We start from the raw sequence: 15,497 nt of genomic DNA on the forward strand, positions 1-15,497 counted from the left end.
TTTCCTCCCACAGTGTAAAAACATGCACATAAACTAATTGTAATAAGTCACAAGCACTTAACACATACATACTGAATCAATCAGAACCACCATATTAGCCAAAGCATAATCAGGGGCACTCGAGAAATACCAGATCTCGAATCCTTCCTAATGCCCATTGACCAGGCGGGAAACTTGGGCTCATCTATCTCCGAGCTCAGGGTTCTCTACCGGGACAGCATGCCAAACCTGCTATTATAGTTGAGCATTATCTAAGTATGAACTCTTAAAAATTAGTCAAAGCTTATTTGAAATAGGACAAGCCATTTTTATACCAAACACAAAGGCATTTTTATGCAAACGCAAAGTCCAATCATCCTGTGGGAACACAAAATGCAGGGTTCCACACAATTCCTTTATGTTGTCCCAACATAAATCGATTAAGTTAACTTAATGATTTTTACAATTTTAAGTGGATTGACAATAAAACAATTAGATTGTCCCCAAAGGTTGTAAACCTTAAGAATTGTGTTATCTCATTTTAAATAAGTAGTTTGAACAAGCAGCAAAAGTCATTTTTTCTGAGTGCATGCATGTTTTCATATTTTGTTGTTAACTCACTGTTATTTAATTAATGAGTTTAGATTACAGACAAAACAAATTTGATTCAATAAGACAAAATTTACAATTTTCATGATATTTGTACAAATATGTGACTAAATAATACTCTATAAAGGAATATGTCTAAAGCAGGACATTTTATTTCCTGGACAAAGTTTTGCCTCCCTCTCTCTACAAGGCGTATGTACCACATATCACACCAAATGCCTGTCTGATAGTACAAGAAGAGTAGAAAGGAATAGAAATTACTGAAAGGTATTAACGAAAGCACTGAAATACATGTGCTACACCCAAAGTGCCAATACATTAATAATGCTCACAGTGTAAAACTAAGTATTCGCATTATTTATTTTTGATTTATTCAGTAGACATTGCAATTTTTTTTTCCAACATACTGTAGGAAAATGAATACAATTTCACCAGATGAGTTCTATCTAGAAAGAATTCATGTTTTTAGATTGATCAATCATTTTATAAAGAAGTGGATCTGCATACAATATAATTATCAATTTTCAAGCCCAGATTAAGTAATTAATTTATATTTTATAAAAAGTCAGTTAGTGCCATTTATTCTCACTCACTCGGTTTAGCTAAGGCGCGCAAACTTTAAATTAATGAGAGAGAGAGAGAGAGAGAGAGAGAGAGAGAGAGAGAGAGAGAGTAAACTAGATGAATCTTTTAAAAATAACGTTAGCACAAATAACTGGAAATATGTGCCTTCTGTTGTACTTTTAAATTGCATGTTTACATATTTAAGCACACATTTAGTTTATTTACCAAGATAACAATGGCACTCGCCACCCCCATGTTCCTCTGAGGTGGTTAAATTAGCAAATGTTGCACACAAAACAAGGCCTATTTAAACACAAGCATATTAAAACACAAAAAAATGCAACAGTCTAACAACCATACAACAGTTAAATTGTTTATTTTAATATAAATCTCACCTAAAGAGAGGGGTGGACACAATGTTTTCAGCACAGGTCTATTCTTGGTTTAAGTGTGGAGACTTAAAGAGATCATCCTCAGTGTTCAGTTGTGGCCTGTATTTATTTTTAATATATAGCCGTAAAGGTATTAGAAAGTTTACCTTGTGCTATTAAATTAATTTGCTGCAGCTGACGCTATTGCTATGTTGTAATCTAACGTAAACACCTATCCTATGCAAAAAAAAAAAAAAAAAAAAGATAAAAAATAAATAATAATAATAAATAAATAAAAGGCTTTTTATTTTTTATGTTGTAGTTTTTTTTTATGCTATTTTATCTTCTGTAGGTTATGAATAAAATATTCTAATAGTTTAATACAATTTTTTGACCTTTAAAAAATCACCAAGCGACCCCCTGTCCTGACCCCCACTTTGGGAACCACTGCATGGACTATCATTATTAGTAGTTATCATTGTAAGTTTTGGTAACATGATTAAACATTTTATTAAAAAAAATAATATCCATTAATAAGTTGACCATACTTTTAACACATAGATTAAAACTAAAGTAGGCCTACTTTTGTATGCATGTTGGTTGCAAAAGTAAGCAGCAATGGCTGAAAAATGCTTTCACTGCAATTTGTGAAAATTGTAATATGAAAATGAAATATATTATGTCCTAATTAAAACAAAAAACATTGTTAAAATAACAGACAGACTTTTCTAAAGATTTTTTATTGAAAATGTAAATATACATAAACAGTAGTATGGTACACAATTAAAAACTAAGCGTATAATGTGTTTTGCAGTTCTTCAGCAGTTTAAAATGTTAAACCGAGAACCTAGGGCTCCTTTGCATGGAATATTTGAGTCTATACAGAGGTATTCAATATGACCATCCTTTTGCAGTCTATAGATGCAACATTGCAATACTGTGGACATGGATATACAAACAGGAACTTCACATATTTAGTTTTATGTCTGTAGCCTACTAAGTATTTCATATAAAAAAATCTAAATCTGGTTCTCAGAAAAAACTCCTCAATAATTTATACCATAAAATGTATGTATCATCAGCCAAAGTGCTTCATAAATGAAAGCCACGCATAATTCGAACTCACTGTATCTTTATAAAATGTTGTATTTTGAGTGAAGCAATTGTTCTTATATAGTAATAAATAAATAAAGTGCTCAAAATACAGCATCAAGTCAATTACTCAATGAACATGTGATTGCTATATAAAACATGTCAAATCACGTAATATTCAGATTATTTAAAAGCAACATAACCTTCAGAAAAGCATCTAAACACAAGTTGTAATTTTATTTATTTCAGCGTGTGCTCAGTGATGAGATTCCATATATACAGAACATGAGCACATAACTAGTTTCACTACTGTTGCTTGCAGCTGACCAATTTATTTCCATTTTTCGGCGTTATTTGAGAATTTTGAAAGGACAAAATATATATTCTGCTCTGTGAAATAAAGAAGCAGACAAGTTATAACACTATATTTAAACCTCAGATCTTGCTGTCCTTAACGTTCAAGTTGAATGGTAAGTAACACTTTCTGTTATTCTGGTTTAGGATTTATGACCACTGGCAGGAACAGTCCGTAGGTTCCTGTATGGTGTAACTGACCCATGTGGAGTTTCCACTGCAGTAGAGCTGGACTGAACGGCGCTGTAGACCCATCTCTCGACAACACTTACAAAATCGTGCATATGTGTTGATGTTGTAGTTGTAAATACTCGCAGATGGACATTTTCCATCACATGACACTATGTTGACCTGTGAATATGACCCATAACACATGAGACAATTTACAGCTAAATAGAAATCAGATAGACAGGTTTATACATGAATAACTCACCGGTCTGTTGCTACGGCAGTCGTTCTTTCTAATGGTCATCCTCACTGTCACTTTTTGACATGATTTCCCATCTTCTTTACCTACAGCGACAGAAGTGAATGAATTAGGTAAAATAGTAACTGCTATTATCCCTTCTACATATTAGGATGGTGGATTCCCACTTGAATGCTTGATTTCCTCTAGATATTTGGAGGATTTAATTTCTTACTGTAAGTTTGTGTAAAGCAAATATTGACAGTTTATCACACTTCAAGTGCCATTTGGATGCCTTTGCCCGGGCAATAAAGTATAATATTAATCTTTTCATTCAGCTTGTGCTTGATAATAAAATAATGCAAAAAAAAAAAAAAGTCAGTAAAAGATTAGATCAACTAATTTGACAAATAAAGTTAATTTTACTTAAGACAATTAATATCAGAATGTGGCTTTTTTTTTCCAATTTCGGAAAAACAAATAGGGTATGAAGATTGTTAAACTACAAAACCCTGCAAATGAAAAAAATATTACATATAGACATACTGTATACACTCACCGGTCACTTTATTAGGTACACTTGCCCAACTGCTCGTTGAGGCAAATTTCCAGCCAATCACATGGCAGCAACTCAATGCATTTAGGCATGTAGACATGGTCAAGACAATCTGCTGCAGTTCAAACTGAGCATCAGAATGGGGAAGAAAGGTGATTTAAGTGACTTCAAACATGGCATGGTTGTTGGTGCTAGACAGGCTGGTCTGAGTATTTCAGAAACTGCTGATTTAATGTGATTTTTCACGCACAACCATCTTTAGGGTAATGGTCCGAAAAAGATAAAATATCCAGTGAGCGGCAGTTCTGTGGATGCAAATGCCTTGTTGATGCCAGAGGTCAGAGGAGAATGGATTGATTGGTTCAAGCTAATAGAAAGGCAACAGTAACTCAAATAACTACTTGTTACAACCAAGGTATGCAGAAGAGCAACTCTGAATGCACAACACTTCAAATCTTGAGGCGGATGGGCTACAGCAGCAGAAGACCACACCGGGTGCCACTCCTGTCAGCTAACAACAGCAAACTGAGGCTACGATTTGCAAAGGCTCACCAAAACTGCACAATAGAAGATTGGAAAAACGTTGCCTGGTCTGATGAGTCTCGATTTTTGCTGCAACATTCTGATGGTAGAGTCAGAAATTGGCATCAACAACATGAAAGCATGGATCCATCCTGCCTTGTATCAACAGTTAAGGCTGCTGGTGGTAGTGTAATGGTGTGTGGGGAATATTTTCTTGGCACTCTTCGGGCCCATTAGTACCAATTGAGCACTATGTCAATGCCACAGTCTACCTGAGTGTTGTTGTTGCCCATGTCCATCCCTTTATGACCACACTGTACCCATCTTCTGATGGCTACTTCCAGCAAGATAATGCGCCATGTCATAAAGCGTGAATCATCTCAGACTGGTTTCTTGAACATGACAATGAGTTCACTGTAATTAAATGGCCTCCACAGTCACCAGCTCGATCCAGTTAAAAAAAAAAAAAAACTTCATCATAGATGTGCAGCTGAACATCTGCAGCAACTGCGTGATGCAATCATTCAATATGGACCAAAATCTCCGAGAAATATTTTCAGTACCTTGTTGAATCTATGCCATGAGGATTAAAACAGTTATGAAGGCAAAAGTGGGTCCAACTCGGTACTAGTAATTTGCACCTAATAAAGTGGCTGTTAAGTGTATATTACAGTTTATATATATATATATATATATATATATATATATATATATATATATATATATATATATATATATATATATATATATATATATATATATATAGCCCAAAAATTTACAATAAGTTTTCTAAGAATTTGTTCCTTAAATAAAATCAGTGAACAAATTAGTAAACTGTGGCTATGATGATTTTTATTTTTTTTACAAATTACAGATTACAAATTACATGCCTTAATAATTTGTTCCCTTATTTTTTAATTATGGTCACACTGAACTGAATTGTTCCTTCATTTTGATCTAATTATAACAATAATATCACAGTATGTATTACAACTTGGCCACGCAATTTAATATTTTGTTTCTTTTTAGTTCAATTTTGAATCCAAATTTAAATTCACTTTTGCAAGCTTTTTATTTGTTCCCTATTTGTTTTAGTAATTGTGGTATGACTCAACTGTTTTGTTCCCTCATGTTGACATAATAACTACGGCAGAGTAACTAATTATTATGAGAGGCCACAATTAGGTCAAATGAGGGAACAAATTAGTAAAATGCACTGGATTGTTAAGTTTGTTAACGTTTGTTAATCTTAGAGGTAGTTTGTTAGTCTTGGTGGTTAAATCGTGACTTCAATATACAATTTTTTTTTCTTAAATGTCATGTGCAGGGCTCTAAAGTTAACCATAATTAATAGTTCACTGTTTAGTATTCTCCTCTAGAGTTAACAGCTTTATATTCGCACGAATTGAATAACTGTTACTTAAATTGAGAGTGGAAATAATAAATTTCTTTCCCCACTTAGCTGATGAATAAATCACTATAATACTAGCTACTCATCTACTGAAAATATTGAGACAACGTAAAATTTACTTGTACACAAAATCAATTCTTGTCCACCACCTCAAAAGCAAAACAAAAAATCCCAAAATGAGACACAATACTTGATTTCCCAAACAAAAGAGTATAGATCAATAGTGAACAGAAGCTTTAATGGTTTGAGTGATGTGGCAGGAAAGGCAATAGAAATTGAAGGAGCCAACAGATGTGGAGGACGTTTTGCTTGCCATATCACTCAAAACATTAATTACACCCCGATACCACAAACTACACACACTATATGATTAGAGGCTACAGCCTAAGCACCCATGCAGAGCTACAGAAACTCTCTAAACGGCCACTACCAACAGTACATTGTTGGCAATCAACAATGCACTGCCCGAAAGAGCAAAATGGGGAAAGATTTAGCTGCTTCCAAGAAACATCTGGTAGGAAAGTATCTAGAGATAAAAATGACTTAGTTATCTTCAGATCTGTTGAGAGTCCTGTATTGTTTTAATAGTAGGGAGTACATTGTTGGAAATCAACAATGGTGATGGCGAGCCTCGAGGTCTGATGTTAGTATCAGGTACCTTGTTCACAGTTTGTGTTAACTGTGGGTTTCAAAGGGCTAACAGAGAAGGGGAACAGGGAGTTCACAGCGCCTGGAGAGATTGTTACAAAATGTTATACTCAGCCTGATGCAAGAAAAGAATTTTTTCCTGGTGTGTGCTGTTAGGCCTGATGTGGTAATTACTACAGTATATCAACTTACCATGGTGATGATGACCTTAATAATTTTGGTCATGTGATATATTGCCCATTATGTTTACATAATAGTGATTGTCAACAATGTTTTAGGCGATGTCACCTCATCTGCTCTTAAAAGGTTAAGGCATTATAAAGGTTTGGAAAAATAAATTAAAATAGATTGGCAGCATAAAATGACTGGAAATGTTCACACTAATTAGAATTATAACTGTTAACATATCTGGCGCAATATATCGCACACCAAAAAAAGCACTCAACGTGACAAGCCTATTGCATGTGGAGGACTCTATAAAGCAGTGGTGCTCAACCCTGTTTCTGGAGATCAACCTTCCTGCAAAGTTCAGCTCCAACACTGGTCAAACACACTTGAACCAATTAATTAGGACCTAAACAACACTCCATAATTACAGGCAGGTGCGTTTGATATGGGTTGCAACTGAAATCTGCAGGAAGGAAGATCACCAGGATCAGGGTTGGCCACGCCTGCAATAAAGCATGTAATTTTTTCTTTTCTTATTCATTTGTACAAAAGGTTTAGGATAGACCAGTTAAGATTAATTATTTGTTAAAGATCCTGTAAACTGCTTTGAAATGTGCATTTTTTATTCAATGTTTGACCTAATCATGGGGGCGAAGCAGTGGCACAGTAGGTAGTGCTGTCGCCTCACAGCAAGAAGGTCGCTGGTTCAAGCCTCGGCTCAGTTGGCGTTTCTGTGTGGAGTTTGTTCTCCCTGGACCATGTTCTCCCTGCGTTCGCTTGGGATTCCTCCGGGTGCGGTACAGGTGAATTGGGTAGGCTAAATTGTCTGTAGTGTATGAGTGTGTGTGTGTGAATGTTTGTGTGTTGATGTTTCCCAGAGATGGGTTGTGGCTGGAAGGGCATCTGCTGCGTAAAAAACTTGCTGGATAAGTTGGTGGTTCATTCCACTGTGGCCACCCCGGATTAATAAAGGGACTAAACCGACAAGAAAATGAATGAATGAATAAATGAATGACTGATCTAATCTCAACTAAAAAAATGGACTTAGAGTAGCTCCTCCCTTTTATAAAACAGCCAATAGAGATTGTTTTTTAATCACAGCTCAAGCACAAGGTTGAGCCCAAGTACATCAAATAAAAAGCAAATGATCAGCATCTAAACGGGGTGGAACATGTCAGATACTAGAGAGCATTTGATTGGCCAAATTTTGTAAAATTGTTGATTTATTTAGGCGGAAGTGACAAGCTGCAAGCTTTGGATGTTTATATCAGGTTTCATTCATTCGTTCATTCATTTTCTTGTCAGCTGAGTCCCCTTATCAATCTGAGGTCACCACAGCGGAATAAACCACCACCTTATCCAGCATACGTTTTACGCAGCGGATGCCCTTCCAGCTGCAATCCATCACTGGGATAAACCCATACACTATCACTCACACACATACACTACGGACAATTTAGCTTACCCAATTCATCTATACCGCATGTCTTTTGACTTGTGGGGGAAACCAGAGCGCTCGGAGGAAACCCATGCAAACAGTGGAAGAACATGCAAACTCAAAACAGAAAAGCCAACTGACCCAGCCGAGGCTCAAACCAGCAACCTTCTTGCTGTTAGACCACCGTGACAATTTAATATAAATTAGTATTATAAATTTAGAATAAATATTATTATTATGAATATCCTGTCCTATTATAGATATCCTTAAATCTAACATACTAAAACTAACAAGCTAAAAGGCTTTATTTTAAATTCAAGGGACCTTTAACTCTGTTATTGTGACATTTCAGTGAATTTCTCGTTCACTTTTTAAAAAACAATAATATGATGAAATACATAAGATTCAGTTTTAAACATGCCGTGTGGTTTCTAGTTTGAGGTTAGCATCTTGAGCTAAAGCACAAAATGGTGGAACACATCAACAATGTTTAGATTTTAAAAAATTACACAATTCTAATTTTTTTCTGTTTATTTAAATTCATGTTTACTGGATTTACTCGTGTCATATCAATATAAAGTGTGAATGGGGATATGCAAGAATACCTGATGATTGCATTTGTCATACTAAGCTCAAGTGGCTTGTGAAGGAACCAGAGCTTTTAGCTGGTAATGTTACCCATGTTTCTTGTTATAGAGCAGAGATGAACAAAAGAATGTATGCTCTGTACTCACATGTTTTGCAGCACCCATCCATATAACTCACAATGGTGCCCCCAATCTACAACAAGATGAACACTTTGAATAATGTAACACAGGTCAAACATCATTGAGTATTTTATTAAAGTATGGAACCACTGCAAAATCACTGTCTCAGGATCAGTTGTGTCATGTGTTTGTTCTATATAGTACAATTCTGTGTAACTTATACTGTAAGTGTGTGTCTTACCTGTACCTTGACACACAGTGGTATAATTTGTGTTTATGTTCTTGAAACAGAGATAATTTACCTTCATACATTCAGTTTCATTAAAGGGTGGGCAGCTGTAGGGGTGGGTGACAAGCACAGGTCCTGCCAGTGTGTCTGAACAGTCATAGCGCAAGCAGTCAGAAACCCAGCTGCGGCCCGGCTGGAGAAGAGAACACAGAAAACACATTCACATCACAGAACACCAGACACTATATAAACAGAATGGGTTTTTTTAACATCAATATGTATAGCTGTTTTTTTTATTTTATTTTAGGACAAGGCTCCATCTGCATCAATACATTTGAAAGCCCCTGGACACTACTAGTCTAGAAATTAAACCCATTAGAATTTGTAATAGTTTCTGACAGATTATCTGCTCTTATGTTCTTTTTTTGCTACCATTTTATTCTGTCAAATCAATCAAATGTCAAAAACTTCCCAGCAAAATGTTCGAGTTTGTTAATATTTGTATTCTTTTTGAAAGATAACGATAAGAAATATTAAAAACCATAATATAAAATGTCATAAATCATGGGTAATACTTTATTTTGATGGTCCATTTGAGTTTTATTAGACTGTCTGCTTAATATCTGCTGATACTGCTCTTTCAACAAACATTTAACTGACAATAAGACGATTCGCAAGTACATGTCAATTTACTCTAACCCTAACCCTAACCCCAACCTAACAGTCTACTTATAATCTAATGAGAATTAGTTGGCATGTAGATGCAATGTAAGTTAAATTCAACTAACAGACCATTAAAATAAAGCGTGACCGGATCAAACCTAAAGTTTGAAGTAATGGCTTTGCATCAATTGAACAAATTTGATTGTATAATATATTAAAAGAGTGGGGAAAGGTGCATTATATTGAAACTATATTGCACAATATGCACAAATTTTAGGGTATTTTTAATACTGAAAATAATTATATATTTTATGACATGCCTTTCCAGTCCTCAAGGACACTTCACCAAAAAAACAAAAAACAAAACCAAGAGAACAAATAGCAAAAAAAAAAAAAAAAAAAAAACAACATCAACAGAACGTAATTATTGTAACATTCAGAAAATTACTTTTAAGAAGTAGGTTTTAAAAAGAGACTATATATATTTTATATTATACTTTATATTATATTAATATTATATTAATAAATAAAATGTTATTGATGCAGTGTAGTGAGGGTGGGAGAGAGTTCATTTTACAAACAAAGCTATTTTTACTTAAGGCAGCTAAATAAATGGTGAGCACATTAGACTTTAGTTAAAACAGTTTTAAAACAATCTTAATGATCGAGTAGTGCTGTTCTGCGGTTTTGTTTTGAGTGATGGTGAACGTGAACATTTGCTGAACATCACCTTGTACATGGCTACAGATCCATTCTCATTCCGGAGCAGACAAGAAATATTTTTGCACGTGCCACAGCAGCTGCTGGGGTCTTTAGGTGGGATATATATCTGGTTCTGTTGGATAGATAGCACAGTTAAGTTAGTAGGTGTTTTGTGCTTGACTTCTGAGTGTCTTTGTTCATGTGTTATACTCACAGGCTGGCAGCGTGCAGTGCAGTTAGTGCCAGTGGATCTGAGGACGTAGAAACCAGTGGCTGAGTCTAGTGTGTGTGTGCACTGTGTGGCGTAACACACACCCTGATCCCGGTGCTCGACCAGTGTCTGTCCCGGCCGCATTACTCCACGCTCCCCATCCACACATACAGCCTCTCTTACTACAACCACACATACACAATAAAATAAAAAGGTTATAATGTATGTAATGTATGTATAAGTGTTGGTTTTTCAAAACATTTTAGACATAGGTGAGTTCTTACCGCATATAAATCGTTTACAAGCACAAATGTTTTCTGGATCAGACAGAAATGCTCTGTCTAACTGCATGCTTTGCCCCTACAACACACACACACACACACACAAAACTTGATATCAGAATTTAGAGTCAAAGACAAAACATTTTTAAGCATAAAAGTGTAATAGTAGAATTTAACTTTTTTTAGGTCGTTTTTATTTTCATAAAATAAAAATATTTTATTAATATTAATTACAACTTAAGATAACAACGTTCTTACATTTACCAAGATTTACAGAAGTTATCCATTAAAAAGTCATTCAGTGTTACAATAACGAATACAAATCTTGTAACAAACCTTTTAGGCTTATTTAAATAAATAAGAATCGTTTGATGAACTTCATTGTCATTTTAAATAATTATTCTTAGCCTCCGTTCCGCAAACTTGGTTTTACACATTTATCAACAAATAGGTTTAAAATGTAAAAAAAAACATTATAAAATATTTTTATTATACAACATTACATATCATATAATAATAACATCAATTAAAATGTAATATTTTTACATAATTCACCTATTTCAAAAATGTCTCTAAACATATATATATATATATATATATATATATATATATATATATATATATATATATATATATATATATATATATATACAGTTGTATGTCAAAACGTCAGAATTATTAGCCCCCCTTTGAATTTTCATTTATTCATAAATTTTCTTGTCGGCTTCGTTCCTTTTATTAATCCGGGGTCGCCACAGCGGAATGAACCGCCAACTTATCCAGCAAGTTTTTACGCAGTGAATGCCCTTCCAGCCGCAACCCATCGCTGGAAAACATCCACACACACACATTCACACACACACTCATACACTATGGACAATTTAGCCTACTCAATTCACCTGAACCACATGTCTTTGAACTGTGGGGGAAACCGCAGCACTCAGAGGAAACCCACGCGAAGGCAGGGAGAACATGCAAACTCCACACAGAAACGCCAACTAAGCCGAGGTTCGAACCAGCGACCTTCTTGCTGTGAGGTGACAGCACTACCTACTGTACCACTGCCTCGCCCTCCTTTGAATTTTGTTTCTTTTTAAAATATTTCCCAAATGATGTTTAACAGAGCAAGGAAATTTTCACAGTATGTCTGATATTTTTTTTTCTTCTAGGGAAAGTCTTATTTGTTTTATTTCAGCTAGAAGAAAAGCAGTTTTTAATTTTTTTGTGAACCATTTTAGGGTCAAAATTATTAGCCTCTTTAAGCAAATATTTTTTTCAATAGACTACAAACCATTGTTATACAATAACTTGCCTAATCACCGTAACATGCCTAGTTAAAGTAATTGACCTACTTAAGCCTTTAAATGTCACTTAAAGCTGCATAGTAGTGTCTTGAAAAATATCTAGTAAGATATTATGTGCTGTCATCATGGCAAATATAAAATCAATCAGTTATTAGAAATGACTTAATAAAACTATTATGTGTAAAAATGTGTTGAAAAAAATCTTCGTTAAACAGAAATTGGGGAAAAAATAAACAGGGGTGCTAATAATTCTGACTTCAACTGTATATTCCGTTTTGAAGGCACCATCTGACCATCTGATCATGCACACGAGCAATAATAAACAAGCAATAATACATTTGGATCTAGTATAACTATGGGAAGGCTCACCAGAGAACATTTAGGACGGAGGAGTTTCTCGCATGCACATTCTAAGAAAGAAAAAAGCACACATTCAGGACTGATTCACATTACAGTATGTTCTTTAGAAGACACACCCAAAATATGCAATAAGAGCAGTAACACACTCTCACACGTATATAAGTGATCAAAAACAATATACTGCAATTATGACTTTAAAGTATTTAGTGTAACTATAGGTTTGGCAGGCTTACCGCATGTCTGCAATGGGCAACACTCTTCTGGATCTCTTGCGGAAACTACAGCCATGCCAACTGGACATGTGATGTCTAAACACCGGGAGGCCTCACACACTACATGCATACACACAACACAATAGTTTTAGGCAAGCCTTCACTGGTTTTAGTTAAAGACAAACTTTGTTTTTAAGATTTGTGCAGACTAAACAACTTCTCATTTTTCAATTAAGCAAATTTGAAAATAAACAACTCTTTCACCCAAACCAAAGAGCATAGAATCACCAAGAGGCGACACTCTAGTGCAATTTGGGAAACAGCCATTAGATGGCGCGGTGGCCATTTTGGAATGAAAACTCCTATAGAACAACAGCATATTTAAAGTCTGTAAAATAAACTGTTAAAAGTGCGTATGATTGTGATAGTAAGTTCTGTATTGTCATCTTTCAGGTAGTATCTCAGCTTTAATTCGCTTTTTAAATAAATAAATAAATAAAAAAACAAAGCTGCTTTGCATCGTGACACGAATAAGATCCAATGGACAGCCGATCGCTTTCACTCCAAAATGGCGGAATCCAGGGCTGTTGTTGGGCGCTGCTGTTGCAATGGAACTTTCTATGGAGTGTTGCCTCTTGGTCATTCTAAGCTCTTTGCCCAAACCTAAACTCACAGTGCATATTCAGTTATAATATTTTACAAAACATATTGAAAAATATTTTCAAAAGCAACTGTAAAGGTAACTGCAATGTAAGCTTTAGTGTACAACTTTCTCACCTGCTTTTACTGGCTGAATTTACCTTTGTGGAAAATATGGTAAAAGTCAGTGATGTTTTTGTACTCACAGCAGTGATAAGCTGGACAGCAGCGCTCTGTGCTGTTGGTATCCACAATCAGCAGTTCTCCATCTTGACACACTGGAACTGCCTCTGGGCATTTGTCACACACTAACACAAAAAAAAATTGGTAAAGTAATTGTGCTAATAATTTCAATCTCCAAGTACAGCACTAATACTGTCATTATGTATTAACACGACTTCTGATGACTTAGAATTAAATAATTCAGATAAAGGGACAGTAATCAATTCAATGAATATTCTTCACAGTTTTTGTTGCAAAGAATAAAGAAAGTCTCATATGATTAAATTGAACTGACTTGACTACACTTGACTACACTTATCATAATATCTTACTGCAGATGTGTGCCAAACAGCAGCTGCCGTCAGCACGAGTGGCAATTAGTGTCTGATCTTCTCGACACACAGGAATATCCAGGACACACTGATCAGGATCACACTCTAAAATCACAATTAACAAATATGACATGGATGCAAGCACACAACACAGAAAACCTTATACACAAACTATTGTAGGGCCAAACTCACCACATAAATACTCGGGACAGCAAGAGTCCTGTCTATAATATGATACCATCTTCTCCCCGTATTTACAGCCTGTGGGAGCCGCCTCACACATACTCTGATTACAAACTGTTGCAAAAACAATTAAGCACAAGTTAAAGCCTCTCACAAAGCATCATATACAGCATGGGTGAAACTTTATTTTGATGCTCTCAGCAAATATTATACTAACTACACAAGTTTAAAAATTAAAATGTGGAAAGATGTGGTAACAGGATGGGGAAAATAATAAGTGTGTGCTTCATCCCGCTAAATTTAGTTGTTATTTTAAGTGTATATGGATGAGTAAATATTTTATTGATGATGATGAAATGTATTTTGTTTGAAGAATTGTTTTAAGTGTATGACATTCGGGTTTGAAATAAATGAATATATCAAATCATAGATTGAACCGTAGACATTTTAAAACTTACGACTTACAAATTGTTAACTCAGTTTAAAATTTTAAGTTAGGTGGACATATTTTTGAGCTCAGTGTTGAGTTTACTTAAGAAACCTATTTAACTGCTTTTGTAGAACTGTTTGTTCAATAAACATAATGAATGCTGATGAGGAGACGTACAGTTTTGATTTCTTCATTTAAGTGTTTACTTCCTGCACTGTCAAACATTAAACGTTGAGTAAACATAATTTTAAAGCAAACAGCTACAAAGAAACATTGAGTTTTTAAACTGGAGGTTAAATTTGTGCCAAATTATTTTTTGAAATTAAGTTAAATCCACTTACTTTATAAAGTATACTTGACTTAAACCAGCATTTTCAGTCAATTTAAAAAATAATTTGGCATTTCAACCATTTAGGTTGAATAAACTCAATTTCTTTGCTTTGGAATTTTAAGTTAACTCAACTTTTTATTTTTTACAGTATAGTAAATAGCAAAAAGTCATCTTATTTAAGTGATCATACTAATATGAAGTACAATGAGAGCTGAAATGTACTTTCAGAGAAACCCATAGCCAACAGAATGTCCAAAAAGAGACCGTCAAAATAAAGTGTTACACCTAAATGTAAAAATGAAAAAATGTAATGTATTTTATTGAGTGATTCTCGAATTGCGTCTCCAAGATAAACCTATTATTTTTTATTATTATTTTTACTTATTATTATTATTATTATTTTTTTAAAGCTAATTTTTTTAATTAAACAACTTTGGATAATAAGTTATCTCTAAAATAATGTTTGTTTGTGTACTTAGGGACAATTTGTCTTAAAATATCTACTTATCGACACCAATCATACTTATTTTTGACTGCCTCCACCTTGTAAATCATACAAGCAGCTTCAGTTAT

The 15,497-nt window shown here is 34.5% G+C and overlaps 2 protein-coding genes across 6 annotated transcripts in view; one reads left to right on the forward strand and one right to left on the reverse strand.

Moving 5' to 3' along the window:
• The window catches only part of esyt2b (extended synaptotagmin-like protein 2b), an 860,030-nt gene that overhangs the window by 117,686 nt on the left and 726,847 nt on the right, over window positions 1-15,497 (forward strand). The window lies entirely within an intron of this gene.
• The window catches only part of otog (otogelin), a 74,356-nt gene continuing 61,106 nt past the window's right edge, over window positions 2,248-15,497 (reverse strand). For 2 of the 4 annotated variants that reach the window (XM_073908835.1, XM_073908834.1), the window contains exons 45-57: window positions 14,173-14,277; window positions 13,981-14,085; window positions 13,633-13,734; window positions 12,809-12,907; window positions 12,585-12,625; window positions 10,915-10,990; window positions 10,634-10,812; window positions 10,448-10,552; window positions 9,128-9,247; window positions 8,853-8,898; window positions 6,523-6,594; window positions 3,403-3,482; window positions 2,248-3,320 (exon numbers count right to left, since the gene is read on the reverse strand). In XM_073908835.1, coding sequence (XP_073764936.1) covers window positions 3,120-3,320; window positions 3,403-3,482; window positions 6,523-6,594; window positions 8,853-8,898; window positions 9,128-9,247; window positions 10,448-10,552; window positions 10,634-10,812; window positions 10,915-10,990; window positions 12,585-12,625; window positions 12,809-12,907; window positions 13,633-13,734; window positions 13,981-14,085; window positions 14,173-14,277 — 1,331 coding nt within the window. In that variant the 3' untranslated portion in view covers window positions 2,248-3,119. The remainder of the gene's footprint in view (window positions 3,321-3,402; window positions 3,483-6,522; window positions 6,595-8,852; window positions 8,899-9,127; window positions 9,248-10,447; window positions 10,553-10,633; window positions 10,813-10,914; window positions 10,991-12,584; window positions 12,626-12,808; window positions 12,908-13,632; window positions 13,735-13,980; window positions 14,086-14,172; window positions 14,278-15,497) is intronic. The other 2 variants (XM_073908836.1, XM_068222445.2) reach the window with 1 other exon arrangement.

This window comes from Danio rerio, chromosome 7 (genome assembly GCF_049306965.1).
Source record: "Danio rerio strain Tuebingen ecotype United States chromosome 7, GRCz12tu, whole genome shotgun sequence".
NCBI lineage: Eukaryota > Metazoa > Chordata > Actinopteri > Cypriniformes > Danionidae > Danio > Danio rerio.